This window comes from Diceros bicornis, chromosome 28, assembly GCF_020826845.1.
Source record: "Diceros bicornis minor isolate mBicDic1 chromosome 28, mDicBic1.mat.cur, whole genome shotgun sequence".
NCBI classification, from domain to species: domain Eukaryota; kingdom Metazoa; phylum Chordata; class Mammalia; order Perissodactyla; family Rhinocerotidae; genus Diceros; species Diceros bicornis.
The window spans coordinates 22,140,216-22,155,236 of NC_080767.1; the positions used below are offsets into that span (position 1 = coordinate 22,140,216).

The 15,021-nt window shown below is 55.1% G+C and overlaps 1 protein-coding gene across 11 annotated transcripts in view; it reads left to right on the forward strand.

The window, feature by feature from the left end:
- Window positions 1–15,021, forward strand: part of ZNF618 (zinc finger protein 618) — a 182,497-nt gene that overhangs the window by 110,643 nt on the left and 56,833 nt on the right. For 10 of the 11 annotated variants that reach the window (XM_058523845.1, XM_058523847.1, XM_058523846.1 and 7 more), the window contains exon 3: window positions 4,411–4,670. In XM_058523845.1, the coding sequence (XP_058379828.1) occupies window positions 4,411–4,670 (260 nt within the window). Of the gene's footprint in view, window positions 1–4,410; window positions 4,671–14,240; window positions 14,337–15,021 lie in introns of all 11 variants that reach the window. The other variant, XM_058523856.1, reaches the window with a different exon arrangement.

A 15,021-nucleotide genomic window follows, 5' to 3' on the forward strand; every position in this document is an offset into this window, starting at 1 on the left:
ACTCCATCTCGGGCAAGCAGGGAAGGCTTCCTGGAGGCAGGGCTGTCATCGTGAACCGATGTTGTCATCATAATGGCTGCTGCCATCCATTGAGATCTGCTCTGTGCCATCTCCCTTGCTCATCTCCCACCCCCATGCTGCCAAGTATCATGGTCCCTCCTTGGACCATGGAAACTGAGGCTCAGAGAGGAGAGTCTTGTCTGAGGTCGCAGGGTGTGCGGACGCCCAGCCTGTCTGGCTCCAGGAGCTCCTCCCTCCCGTCACCATGTCAGCAGTGAGGTCCTTGGGAGCAGGAAGGGACGCAGAGTCTGTGTAGACGGGATGGTCAAGTGCTCGCAGGCCCAGGCTGAGCTTTAGAATGTTGGCAGTGAAGATGGTGGGGTGAGGGTGTTCTGGGCGGGGGATCCATTCTGTTCCCCTCCCTTCCTGTGGCCTCAGCTGTGGGAGACAGTGGCAGGTTGGACAGCTCCCCTCTGGTGGGTCTCTGCTGGTCCTGAGAGACGCATCTGCCCCATGCTTGGGGGTGAACCCTGCGTGCAGCCAGGGTCGGGACCAGCCAGGGCCAAGCCAGGGCGAGTCCTCAGCTGTCTGCCTGCCCCTGGCCCGAGTCCCGTGGGCTGTGTTCTCGCCGGGCTGGCACTGAAGGTCAGACAGGGCCCTCACTTCCCTCTCTGTGCCCGGTGAGCCTCAGGGCAGCAGGACTGGCTGACGGTTAGTGCCCACGTGTCTCAGCTAGGGAGTGGGAATTTCAGCAACTTCTGTCACTGGTTTCCATCAGCATGGTTGTCTGTGAGTCCCACTAGACAAGGTCCTGGGTTTCTGGGTTTTTTTTTTTTTTTTGTGAGGAAGATCAGCCCTGAGCTAACATCCTCTAATCCTCCTCTTTTTGCTGAGGAAGACCGGCTCTGAGCTAACATCTATTGCCAATCCTCCTCCTTTTTTTTCCCCCAAAGCCCCAGTAGATAGTTGTATGTCATAGTTGCACATCCTTCTAGTTGCTGTATGTGGGACGCGGCCTCAGCGTGGCCAGAGAAGCCGTGCGTCAGTGCGCGCCCAGGATCCGAACCCGGGCCGCCAGTAGCGGAGCGCGCGCACCTAACCGCTAAGCCACGGGGCCGGCCCATGGGTTTCTGTTTTTGCAGTTGATTTTCACAAGGCCTTTTGAGTAGATGTGGGGATCCCTGCTTCACGGATACGGAAACAGGCTCAGAGAGGGTCAGGGGCTCGCTCAGCGTCACCAGCTGGGAAGTGGTATAGAGGTGGGGTTTGAACTTCCATCAGTCTGACTCCACAGCCCAGGCACTGAAGTCTCTGCCACGTAAGACCCTTCCCTGCATCCTCTGCGCGCTCGCCTCCCCTATCCCTTACAAGACAGGAGATACCGTAGAACATCTCCACTGGGGCCGCTGTTCTAGGGCCCTTGTAGACATTTGTCTTATTGTCTCTGTATCACAGCGCTGTGGAGTAGGTGCTGTGTTTATCCCCATTGTATGGGTGTGAAGACTGAAGCTTGGAGGGGTGAAGTTGCTTACGCAGGAACCCACAGCTGGAGAGTGGCAGTTCTGAGATGTGGCCCTGGGATGATCCGACATCAAGACCTTTCCATCTCACTTCATCACATCCTCTTCCTGTGGGGCTGTCAGCCGGCCTCTGCTCCCGTGCCTCGGTGCCAGGGTGCTCCCCACCGCCGGCACATCCCCGTCTGTGGCGGGCTGCCTGGCAAGAATGTCCTCCCTCCCCAGAGCAATAGCTGTCCCCTTGAGACTTCTCAGACCTGCTGGTCCTGGCTGTGCTCCAGGGGCCTCACTGAACTTGAGGTGTTTTTGCAGGGACGGGATAGACATGCTCCCCTCCCAGGGCGTGCTGGACCTCAGCAGGGGGCTCGAGCTCAGGGTGTCCCCTGTGGAGCCAGCAGCAGCCAGAAAAGCCTGGCAGCCTCCCGTCTTCCTGCTCACCCACTGGCATCTTGGTTTTGACCCTGTTCTGGATGCTGAAGGTCAGGAGAAGCTGCTACGGGCGCGGATGGCGGGGCTTCTCTCTGAGAGCTTCTGTCCCCGTCTGGGTGCATGGCGGCTAAGAGCCAGGACGCCTGCATCAAATCTTAGTTCCACTTCTTACCACCCGTGTGACTTTGGATAAGTTATTTAACCTCTCAGTGCCTCAGTTTGCTCATCTGTAAAATGGGGATAATACCAGGGCTTCCCCCACAGTGTTGTTAATGAGGATAAGAGGAGTGAGTGTGTCAGAACAGTGCCCGGCACATAGGAAACTCTAAGTGTTTCTTAAATAAATAAAAGAAATGAATGCTGAGGCAATTGAATCAGCCAGTTTTAACTTTTCCCGTTGTGGAGAAGGGCGAAAGCTCAGACAGTGACAGACGGTGGCCCTGACATGGCAGACACACTAGGAGGAGGTGTCATGGGGCCCACTGGGTGCTGAAGATGCTCTAACGGTTTGTCATTATTCATAATAATGTCTTGAGAGCTGGTACAGGCCAGGCGCTTTTCATGTGTTAGTTGATTGAAATCCACATGACAACCCTTTTAGCTCCATTTTGCAGGTGGGAAAACTGAGGCTAAGAGGTTAGGTAGCCTGGCTCAAGTCACACAGCAAGGAAGTAGCTGACTGCACAGCCCTTGCTCCTAGCTGTTCTTCTCACTCCTCTGCTATCCCTCGGAGTCCTGAGTTTTAGTTAGCTTGGGCAGCTCGGGCTGCCATAACAAAATACCATAGGCTGGGTGCCTTCAACTACAGAAATTTATTTTCTCACAGTTCTGGAGGCTGGAGGTCTGAGGTCAGAGTGCCAGTGTGGTTGGGTTTTGGTGAGGACCCTCTTCTTGGCTTGCAGACAGCTGCCTTTTCTGTGTGTCCTCACATGGTGGGGAGAGAGAGATCCCTCTTCCTCTTCTCCTAAGGCCCCAGTCCCATCAGATTAGGGCCCCACCCTTATGACCTTATGTGTCCCTGATTACCGCCTGCAGACCCAGTCTCCAGCTACAGTCCCATTAGGGATCAGGACTTGACCATGTGAGTTGGGGGAGGACACAGGTCAGTCCACAGCCTCCCCACTGGCCTTTCTCTGGCCCCTCCTTGTTAGCTGGGGCCTTCCCTCTCTCTCTCTGCTCAATTCTCCAACCTGGGAGAAAGCTGAGCGCTGGGGCAGACAGCAGCCCTGATAAAACTCACGCTCTTGTGACGGAGCTGCTGGAGCCCAGAGAGGACAAGGGTCTCACACAAAGTCACACAGCAAGCCCCCCGCAGGTCCAGGACCAGAAGCCAGGTCCCTGCCTTCCAGCCAGGGCCTCCCCTGAGGTCCGGTTGGTGTGCTGGCAGGCCTTGCCTGAGTGTGCCTGCAGTCTGGGCCTTGAAGTTCACAGTCCAGATGCTTCTCTGGAGCAGTCGGGGGGGCTGGCCATGGCCAGGGCGGCATCCCCAGGACCTGGAACATGCCAGGTTTGTGCACATGTCGGCTTCCCCGCCCCAGAGACAGGAGTCAGGATGGCGATCCCCCTGCCAGAAGGATGAGGGGCCCTCATGATAACACAGAGGACCACGTTGAGAGGAGAACAGCCTGGCCAGCCACTGATCTCGTGTGTGGCCCTGGGCACGTCACCTCTGCCGCAGCGTCCGCCTCATAAAGTCACGTGTGCCCTGCCCACTCAGTCTGGAGCTCATTGCCTTGAGGATGCTTCCTGACGTTTGAAGAGCCGCCTAGAGGCCAGTGTTGGGGGCCACGTGTTGGCTCCATGACATCTCAGCCGCGTGAGCCTGTGGCTCGCAGTGTCGGCTTCTGTGAAACAGGAGGGGAAGAGCTGGGTGAGGCCCCTGGCCCTTCTGCCAAGGAGCGAGGGGAACAGCACCGGCCTCTTGGCGCACATCAAGCCACTTAAACCCTTGCTGCTCCGAGTGCGGACTGAGGGCCAGCAGTGCCCACCTCGACTGGGCGCCTGTTAGAAATGCGGAATCTCAGGCCGAACCCCAGACCTGCTGAACCGGCATCTGCATTTTACCAAGATTCCCAGCTGATCTCTGTGCACATGGAAGCTTGAGAACTGATAGCAACCAGTTGGAGCCGTCCTTGTAGGGCTCTTGTAACTCTAGTTACAAGAGTTACTGGGCGTATGTAGACCTCTTTAGACCCCAGCTTCCCCATCTGTAAAATGGGTGGAGTTAGAGCCATGCTAGTGCAGTGGTTTTCAAACTGTGTTCCGTGGAGCCCCAGGGTTCCCTGGAGGACCCTCGGTGGTAGCCATGGGGGGTGGGTTGGAACGTCGTGGGCTTTAGGGTGAGGTTCATGTGAGAGGTGAATCTGTAGCTAAATATCTTGGAACTACCCAAGGCTGGTAGGTTCCCGGGTAGGTCTGGAGGCAGGCATGGGGTCCACCCTGAGCAGCCTCTCTTCTTTCCCAGGGAGCGCTTGAAGCGCAGCCAGAAGAGCACCAAGGTGGAGGGGCCAGAGCCCGTGCCCGCCGAGGCCTCGCTGAGTGCCGAGCAGGGGACAATGACGGAGGTGAAGGTGAAGACAGAGCTGCCCGACGACTGCATCCAGGAGGTGATCTGGCAGGGCGAGGCCAAGGGGGAGAAGAAGGCAGCCGGCCAGGACGGCACCGGCGACGTGCCTGCCGAGATCTGCGTGGTGATCGGCGGCGTCCGCAACCAGCAGACCCTCGGTGAGTGCCCGTCCTCGAGGGTCGGGGCCGGGAGCAGGGTGGGAACGTGGGCCAAGCAGCCTGGGATCGCTGCCCCTCTCTGGCTGAGAGCCTTTGGGGGCTACCCTCTGCCCTCAGGGAAAGACCTAGGTTCTTACACTCGCCTCTGCTTGCACAGCTCTAGCCTGGAGCTCTTCTCTTTCCACCTGACATAGCAAAACCCTACCCATCCTTTAAGACTACGTTCAAGTCAAACGTCTGGAACTTTCTGCAGGCCCAGGAAATCCCTCACGCCTTGGGCTCCCAGGCCCCATGGGTGGAGCACGGCCCGTATCGCTCAGTATCCTAAATCGCTGTCTGCATTTCTTCCTCCTCAGCTTGACTGGGGGCAGCTCTCAATGCAGGTCCTGCTCAGAGCGGATGCCCAGCCAGGAGGGGATTCGTGACACACTGGCGCCTCCCCCTGCCTTTTGTGGTCTGTGCCAGGCTCCGAGGAGCTCCTGGAAACCAGCTTCTTAGAAGTCGTCTCACTCCTTTCTTTCCAGCGTGAGCCAGGGGATACCCCTCGGGGGCTGCCTGCACTCCTGCCGGGTTCCCAAACGCAAGGCCCAACAGACACATATATTTAGCATAAGCAGAGATGAGCCAGACGGGCAGGTGGTGGGGACCGTGTCCAGCTGGAGAGCCCAGGCCTCCCACACGGAGGGGGGTCGCTCCTCAGCTGCTGCTGATGGTAACTAGGTGGGGAGACGAGCTCAGCGTGGCCAGATCTCTGGGCACACCGCATGCCAGAAATGAGAATTTAGATGTGGATTCTTTGGCTTTAAATGCTGGCGACTAATTCAGCTTCTGAAATCTGCCAAACAAAACATCTGAGGGTCAGAGTCACTCCGTGGGCCGCAAGTTTGCAGCCCCAGGTCTGTAAAGTCAAGTCCACGTGCCTCAGCCTGGCAGGGAGGGCTTGCGTAGTCTGGTCCCAGTTTCCGGTTTCATCTGCACCGTCCTCCTGTTTCCAGGGCTCAGGGTGCTCTTAGAAGTGCTGCCACCTCCCTCCCCTCTGCCCGTCCTTCCTGGTCCAGCTCGGCTCACCTCCTCGGGGCATGCCGTGTGTGTGTCACCCAGGGCTTCGTGGGCGGGTCCCCCTGTGTCTGTTTCCCCAAGTTTCGACTCAAGTCCTGCTGCATTCTCTTCCCATGCACCGGGAGTCAGCTTCCTGCTCCCTTTCCCAGCTGTTCCTCTGCTGGCTGTGGCCCCGTCAGCCCCCCTGGGTCGTTGGAGCATCCTGTTAACAGCCGTGCCTTTGGGTCTCTCTGCCCCAACCTGCTCTCCGCTCGGGCTGCCAGGGGCCTTGGCAGAGCCACTGACCACGTTGCTCTCTGCTTGTTAACTTGGGCCTCCTCACTGTGTCTAGGTCAAGGCCATAGCATCAAGATCGTCCATGACCTGCGCCCTCTAGCCCTATTTCTTATTTCTGATCTTCCCAGACCTTCATTCCAGCACGGTCTGCTCTTCTGCACCATACCCTACCCTTTGCTCATGCTGTTCCCTCTCCCTGGAATGCCTTTCCCCAGTTCCACATGCCCAAATACAGCCATACCTCAAGGCCGACTCTAGTGCCACCTCCTCCCGGAAGCCTTCCTTGATCTCTTCTGGTCAGAAGTGGTCTGTTTCTGCCCTGCCTCTCCCTGGAGCACTTCCCTTTATCTACTTTATGTTAGAGCGGCCTTGTCCGTGCCTGTCTCTGCCGCAAGATTGGGAGCCCTTAGGGATTGGAGCTCCAAGACTTGTCAGATCTATGACTCTATGCTCCCTATACCTACCCCACCATACCTAGCGAGTACTGGTTTCTAGAAAGCAGTGTTGACATCAGTGCTGTGACTGTCAGGATGGGGCTAGGTTATCTTGCAGTAACAAAAGATCCTAAAAGTAAAAAGAGATCTCGGTAGCTCACAACCACAGAGATTTATTTCTTAGTCACACTGCATGTCCTTGTGGGTCAGTTAGGGGCTCCACTCCGCTCTGGGCCCCGGCTAAAAGCAGCTGTTATATGGAACGCTGCCAGCCACGTGGCAGAGGGAAAGAATGCTCTGGAGGGACTCACGCTGTTAATTACCTGCTGCAACCCAGAAGTGAGAAGTGTGAGTTCTGCTTGGTCATTGGCCAGAACTAGTCACATGCCCCACCCACGCTCGAGGAGGCTGGGAGATGCCATCCTCCGTGTGACAGAGGCGGGCGGACCAGAGATATTTGGTGAAGAGCGTGAGTGACTTAGCCCAGAGCCGAATGAGAGCAGGGTCTTTTCACGGCCTGTGTGTCACCTCCCTCCATCAGTGTTCACTGCCCGAGGCCGGGGACTCTCGGCCGCTAGTGGATGTGTTAATTAACCGAGGGGAGGACGTGTCCTTGCTCACTTGGGGTGTGTGTTTTAAGGCTCACTGGGCCAGTAGCCGTTTCTGCCCTTCATGAGGAGCTGCCCAGTGAGGGGAGGTTGCATTTGAATCCTGGGATGGACTCGCAGGGAGAGCCTTGGGGGGCCGTGCTCGGGCACCGCCAGGAGTCCTCCTGGGCCGGCTGCCTGTGCGGTGAGGGCCCAGGGCCTGCAGGCCTCACACCGGCCACCAGTGCTGGTTTCCAGCGCAACTCCTGCTCAGCAGCGGAGTCCTTGGTCTCTTTCTGCCTTAGTGTCCTTTTCTGTTAAGTGAGACGTGGCCCCTGTCCTGGCCACCTCGTGGGTGTGGGAATCAAGAGGGGCAGTGGAAGGGAACAGTGTTGTGCAAGGAGAACGAGCTTGGCTCCTCGGACTGGGAGTGAATCCAGGCTCTGTGACTTAATAACTGTTGTACCTGGGCAAGCTACGTGACCTCCCTGTGCCTCAGTCCTCACAACTGCAAGTTCATGGGGTTATGTGAGGATTCAATAAGATAGCGGATGCAAAACACTCCACGTTGTGCTCAGTAGATGATTGGCTGTTGTTAGCAATGGGACTAGTATTAATAGTATAAAGTACTTCGCTTTTTTTGTGTGTGTGTTTGTGAGGAAGATCAGCCCTGAGCTAACATCCATGCCAATCCTCCTCTTTTTTGCTGAGGAAGACTGGGCCTGAGCTAACATCCGTGCCCATCTTCCTCCACTTTATGTGGGACATCGCCACAGCATGGCCTGACAAGCAGTGCGTTGGTGCACACCCGGGATCCAAACCCAGGCTGCCAGCAGCGGACGCATGCACTTAACCGCTACACCATGGGGCCAGCCCCTAAAGTACTTCTTAAAGGAGAAAGAGTAGTAATATTTTCTGCTTTATTCTCAAGTCTAAACCAGGGTGGTGTAGAGAAAAAATGGGATGGGAAAGAAAACTGGTACTGGGTGAGGTGTCACCGGTTGTAATTGGGCCTTGGTTTTCTCAACCAAGAATTGCACAGGGAACCTTCTAGCATGGCCTCCGTCGAATCCAGGGACTTCGAGGATCTTGTGAAATTTCTGAGTAACCTGCTTTTGGCAGACCCCTGTGAAAAAGGTGAACAGCCACAGTGAGGAGTTAGAGGTGGAGCTGCCATTGTGGAGCCTGGACCAGAGCAGACCAAGTTGCTCCCTGCCAGTTATGGCGGCTTGTCTCCCATCCACAGGCAGACTTTCCTCCTTGAGGGTGTAGTTTCTGCCGAGGGGCAGTCTCGGGGCAGTCTCAGAGCAGTCCAGCTTGGCCTCAGCACCAGGAAAGAAAGGCAAAAAAAAAAAAAGTTGGAAGTGTACCTTTTGAACTCATCTAATCTCAAGATGGCGAGTAGATTTTACCTTGTGGGCCAAGTCCAGCCACTGTAGCCGGCTGGTAGGGGTTCTGTGTTAACAATTCTAACAGGTGACGTGATCGATTATTGATGTCTGCTGTGGATGTGGACATGGGTGGTGGGGCTCCACATGCTATAGATCTGACACCCCTGACCCCCTCATTTTATGGAGGGGCAAACAAAGGCCTGCAGAAGGGAAGAGAGATGACCTTCATGGAGGGCCTGCTCCACCTCTCAGGGCCCCCCTCCCACCCACTTCTGGAAGTAAAACAAGGAGGGGAAGCCCTCCCAGGGACCTGGCTGGGGAGGAACGCTGGTTAGAGCCATCCCTGTAAATGAGCTCGTGCCACAGCGTGAGTCTGTGCCCTGGTGGCCGGGCGTCGGGGAGGTACCGTGTTCCCGGGCACTTGGCGGAGAAGCTCAAGGTGTTGTGGCACCGAGGACCTCCTGGGTGCCCGCTCACCCCGCCACGCTCAGGACTCGGAGCCGGGCTCTGTTGCTGAATAGAATAACCTTCCTGTTCCGTCACCCAGGGCCGCGCAGTGAGGGAGCCTCCCGGCTGCCTTTCCTCTGAGCATCATCCCCCTCGTCTCCACCCCCAAGTCGCTGCTGGCCCTTTACTGGCCGTCAGACAGTGTTCCCAATGACACAAACATTATCCGAGGCACTGCCCCTGGAAGAGCTGGGTCGTGGACCTGTGGCTGGTGTTTGGCAGCTTCCCGGGCTGGACGAGGCGGGAGGGGGGTCCGTGCCCGGGAGGCCAGCTGCCAAGCTTGCAGTGGTTGCCGCTCCTGCCCTCATGGCAGAGGTTCCTTGTGCCCAGAAGGGTGTCTCTCACTCTTAGAGAGAGCGTCACTGCCGTTGCAGCCGGTGTGGGGTTTGGGGGCAAGACCCCGAGTTCCATTTTTTAGCAAGAAGAGCAGAGGTAATACTGACCCTGACGACCTTGTTGGATAAAACCAGAAGTGAGAGGAAATGAGTTAACAGACACCCATTCCCCACCTGACAAGCTGGGTGCAGAACTCCGCACAGCAGCCCCGAGGAGGGGCAGAACCACACTTGAGGTTTCGGGAGCTCCTCTCTGAGGAATGCTATACACAAGGCATCACCATTGCTGCTCCCCAGTTCCACGTTCATGGCAGGCATCGCTGATTGTTCACTGCACGCTGTTGGAACAGCGCACCTCAGAATCCTTCTCAACACAGAACACCAAGAAGTCACTGCCAGTCAACTAGAATTGGAAAATCTAAAGAGGAGACCTGCTTGCCATCCTTGTCCTGGATGGGGAAGACAAGCCAAGCTGGGTTTCCAGCAGTCAGGGTGTCCAGGCCGTGGAGCATTTCCCGGTTCCAAGAAGTAAGGATGTCTGGATCCCATCGTGGTGGTCAGAAGGTACTGCCAAGAATTGGGTGCTGTCTGTGCTGTGAGACCATGGTCCTTAATCCAGGGGAGCTTACACGTGAGCGAGCCCAGGGAGAGCCATAGGTGCCTGGACACCTGGGGTTTGGGGCTTCCCCATAGAGGGAGCAAGTGATCCCACTGGGCTCCCCTTCAGAGGAAGGGTGTGGACTAACCAGGTTATTTCTTAGTTAACTCTTAGTTGGGGAGGAGCCCTGTGGAAGAGCCCTTTGTCCTATGGAGGGGGAGACTGGGGTTGGTGGGGGCGTGACGGGCAGATGATGGAACCTAAGTATCCACAACGGAGAGCGTTCTGGTGGGCGGGGATGGAGTGGCTGAGCCCCAGCCAGCACGAGGAAGTCACCAGGAGGTGGTTTCCACTCGGTAAAAGGAAGGACTTGGTGATTATGGGAGCTGTTTGGTAACCGGACATAGACCTTTGAGGAAGTGAGTTCCTGTCCTGGACGTGGGTGGTCAGAGGGTCACTGGCTGGGGTGCGGGAGGGGGAGACAGGGACCACTGGGAGACTGGCTTCTGCAGGGATGTTTCTAGGCAGCGAGCTTTGAGCACCAAGGGGTGGAGGTGTCTTCATGCACGCAGGGCTGCCTGGGGAGGAGGGGCAGGGAACGGAGGAGGAAGGGGCTCCAGCCAGGAGGCGTCGCCACAGCTCTGCAAGAAGCAAGACAGCCACTCAGACGTGGCCACGTGGGGTTTGGTCTGTGACAAACCGGGGCAGCGAAGGTGCCAGGTCCTGCTTCGTAGTGCCAGCTGATAGTTAGTTTCCTGTTTCAATAGGTTGCTGGCAGTGGTTAGTGCCCAAGCCTGCCAGAGCCAACACTCAGCCCTTTGCTGCAGCCACTCTGAAAGGAGGGGTTTGGCCACCCTCCCAGGCGCGTCTTGTCTGCCCATGACGCTTCCTCTGGAGGTCCAAAGTGGGGCGGGAGTCCCGGTTGGAGGGTCCGCACTGGAAAGGGCCCCGGGGCTGTAAGCCGAGAGATCAAGGGTCTGCCTTGCTGTGAGGCCTTGGACAAGCCTCTTAACCTCTCTGAGCCGTACTTTCTTCAGCGGTCAGTGGGTATGATAAAGTCTGCCTGTCCTTGCAGTAGGATTGTTGGGGCAGAGTGAAGTAATAAATATGAAAGTGTTTTTAAGGGGGGCCAAAAAATGCAGAACAGATACAGTGGTGTTAGCTGAAGTCTCGGACGTGACGTATCTGGGATTCCCTTTGGAGAGATAGGAACCTAAAAGGCCGATGGCTTCAGCCTTTTGCCTTTCAGTACCTCCTAAAAGAATTTTGAGAAAGTATATTCCCTTTCACATTTGTGAGTTGACATCTACTATTTCTATCCCAAGTTTAAATAATTGCAAAGGATATAATTTCCAGAGTATGGTGTAAAAAAAAAAAATGTGGAATTTTGGAAAGAAAACTGTGAAGCACTCTTTTAAATATATCCAAGGGAATCCAGACCCCACTGCTGTTCAGTATCCGCCATCATCCATTTAAAAAACATATGAACAAGCTCATCTTTAACAGTCAGAAATTTTACATCTTCCCTTTTTCCCCTTGAACTGTTATTTCCAGTCCACTTCTCGCACACGATTTTATCCTAATGTAATATATTTTTTGTGCTTGAGAGTCTTTTATTGATCACTCTTTCACACTCGTCTCCCACAACAAGAAGTACGTCAATTGAAATAGAAATTTCTGGAAAATTTGTTGGGATCATAAAGCTCTACAATTGAAAACATTTTTTTTCCAGATTGAGTTTGTTATTAGCATACAATTTGCCAAAAACAGGTTTAGATAAATAGTAAATGTAAAAGTAAAAAATTATTGAAAATGCACCTCTTTGCAAAATGGATGGGGCCTTATTTCTTTCTCAATTGGCTCATGTATTCGTGAATTAATATTTCTTATTGTTGAATGAGCCAAGACTCAGCATTCATTTCATTCCCATTTTTCAGTTTTCATAAGTATAAGTGCTTAGAAAGCTTGATCACACAAATAAGGAGCCGGCGATGGATGGAGTTCTGTTTTAGCTGTGTCACTCAATTCTTTGCACTCCTTCCAAGCCATATGCCAAAAATCGCACGGGGGTCTATCATCAGACATCATTTTTAATGGTCTCATCGCTGACAACTCCATTAGATCTTTCTTCAATTTTGTTGAAAGCAAAGAACTGGAAATCACCCGATTTGCAAGAGGAGTTGTTCCCAGTCTTGAGAGCCACTCACTTTCTAAATCCAGCAGCAACATTTCGGATCTCAGATCACCTCTCTGCCTGGAGCCCCGAGATGTCCATCCATGGAAGCCACCGTGGTGGGATTAGGGGTGGCTGAGAGAATCATCTTTTGTTTGTGACGTGGGAGAAGGGTGGAGGTGAGCGGAGAGGTGGAAGGAGAACCGGCTGAGTGGGGCCTCCCCGCCCACCATGTCCTCTGGCCCATCAATCTTAGGAAACAATATGTTCAGAAGTTGATGATTGGGTGATTGATTCTCTTAAAACTGCCTGTGCTCACATATCCCCAGGAAAGTTGTACTCCACTTGGAAGACCCTGGTTCTGAGGACATTTGGTCTGCGTCCAGGCCCCAGAGAGCCTCAGCTTATCCATGACTTACTTCTCCAGGTCCCGGGGACCGGGACCCAGGGGACCCAGCTCCCGCTGCATCTTAGAACCAAGAGGTGCTCCTCAGCATTTGATCTGTGAACAGCAGCTACTGAGATGCTCTGAGCTAGATAGGGGCCTGCCCGTTGTCGGGAGCCATCTCTCTGTCCCCTCCTGTGTCTTTCTTCCCTCATTTGCCTGCTCTTCTGCCTTGTTGCATTCTGTGTATGCTGAAAGGGGTCTGAGCTTTTCTGGAGCTAGCTGGGTGCAAATGCTAGAGTTGAGGGTTGTCATCCACATTCTTTGTCCTCAGGAGACAGCCTCCTCTGCCTCAGTCTTCCCCACTTCTCTTTTCCATGGCCTCGGAACGGGACGCACCTGGCTTTACCTGGCCTCACCTGGCCTGTCCAGTACTCTCTGGGAGGCACCTAAGCAGGCTCTCTGCCAGTTGGTTACAGACTATGCTAGACAGGCGCTGGCACCTGTGGATTCTTGGGGTGTCACTAGTGACAACAGGATGGGGAAAGAAAAGGCTCGATCCTGTGTGGTGGCGTGCCTTGCCAGCCGTCCCCAGCAGCCGCTCCTGGGGCTCTTGATAAGGGACTTTTGGGAGTCCTGTGGCAGTACCAGACATGGCAGGGGTTCCGCTGCCCTGCAGCATTAGGGGGAGCCCTGCGACTGAAGGGGACTCACGGCTCCCTAGGCATCTGTAGGTGACCTGGCCTGGTGGCAGGAGAATGGCTCTGGAGCCCTGAAGACCGGCTTTGAGCCCAGTTCCTCGCCAGCTGCTAGCTGGGTAGCCCAAGCCCGGACCACCTGGCCCCTAGAACTTTCAAGCTCATCATTGAGGTGGGTGTTGAATTGTTCCAACCACATGAGGTCTTCTGGAAAGATGGAGGACAGAAACGAGACCCGGGTGCACTCGTTAAGTGGTGAATGTGAACGGCACCATCTCTTCTTGGCGCTTTCCCAGAGGCCAATCGCATGGTGGTTACACACGTGGGCTCTGGGTCTGGAAGGATCTGGGCAACTTCTGGCCTGATGTGTTGCCCCTCCAATCCTCACTTCCCTCATCTGAAAAATGGGGATCATAATCATCTTTAGCTGCTGGACTTGGTGGGGATAACTGAACTGATGGGTGCGAGAAGCCCCTACATCTGGGCCCCGCTCCCGCTTCCTCACCTGTGCGTTGGGGTCAGAGGCCAGGCCCATGTGGAGATGTTGGAGAGGAGCAAGTGAAGTGAGTTACAGCACCTGGCACTTAGTAGGGAGTGACAGTGACACAGGACAAAAGGGTAGTTGGGGAACCCAGCAGAGTGAGGAAGTGTGCTGGGCAGGAGTCAGACCCCAGGACAGCGCTGTCTGAGCTGAAGACCCTCCAGCACCCCACTGCACCAACGTGGGTACGTGGTGGCCAAGGGTCAGAGGGACGCAAGGCCATAGCACGCATGGAGCACATCCTTCTTGGAGGGCCATTTTGCTGAAAGGATTTTGGGGAGAAATGTTATAACCACATATGGATAATTTTATGTTATATCCATGTTATGAGTCAGAATACAGAGAAAACACAAAACTTCAGGGGAATTTGGGCCTGTTGCTGTTGCTTTCTGCCATATTCCAGCCTCCAGGGGAAATGCGCTGATAACAACACCACCCCTCTTAGTGTGCAGATGGGGAGACCGAGGCCCTGAAGCTCGGTGACTGGCTAACCCTGGACCTGGAGCCCCTCCTCACCTGGCCCCCTTCCCAGCCTCCCAGGCATCCCCAACTTGAAGGACTCGTTCTCATTCCTTACGTAATTCAGATGGAAAAGCGCCCGAAGGCAGCCCCCACGGTGGATCTGTGCGAAGCCGCTATTCAGGGACCTGGAGGTTTGACCAAGCGTTGAAAGATGCTTCTGGTACGTGATGGCCAAGGGGCAGGAGGACCTGATTGGGCCAGCATGAGGCGGAGCACGGCTGGACAGAGCTGTCAGCTGCAGACCCCTGAGTAAGCAGGGCCAGTTAGCATCTGCAGGCACATGAGGGACCGCTCCCCTGCACCTTGTCCCTGCCACGTGTCAGCAGATCCGAGCCTGCCTGGGACCCTGGAAGACGTGGCTGCTGGAGAGATGACAGAGCCTGTGGAAATCTGGAAGTCCAGCACATCGGGACCATTTTGGCAGCATTTCCTGTGGGCTGAAACTCTGTGAAACAGACCAAGGGGATAAAGGAGTTCCATGGCCAAATACGTTGGGAGACCTTGGGTTAAACAGTCAGGTGGATTTCTTTGTTGCAGGACCCACCCGCTCAGAGCCTGGCGTACTCCCATGCATTGTGCCCCCCAGGACAGGCTGTCTCCCCCTTACTTGGCCTTGGCCCTCTCCTTCCCGGGATGCGTTCAGGAAGTTGGGTTCCCAAGAAGAGCTTTGGGAAATGCTGAGTTAACAGCAGCTATCTGTTATTGAGTGCCTGCTGTGTACCAGGCTCTGTGCTGAGTACCCACAGTATTACTGCTCACAACCCCCTGTGAGGTGAGCATCATTTCAGTGTGTCCATTTTACAGAGAGGAAGCCTGAGGCGCGGGTGGTTCCCTGACTTGTCTGG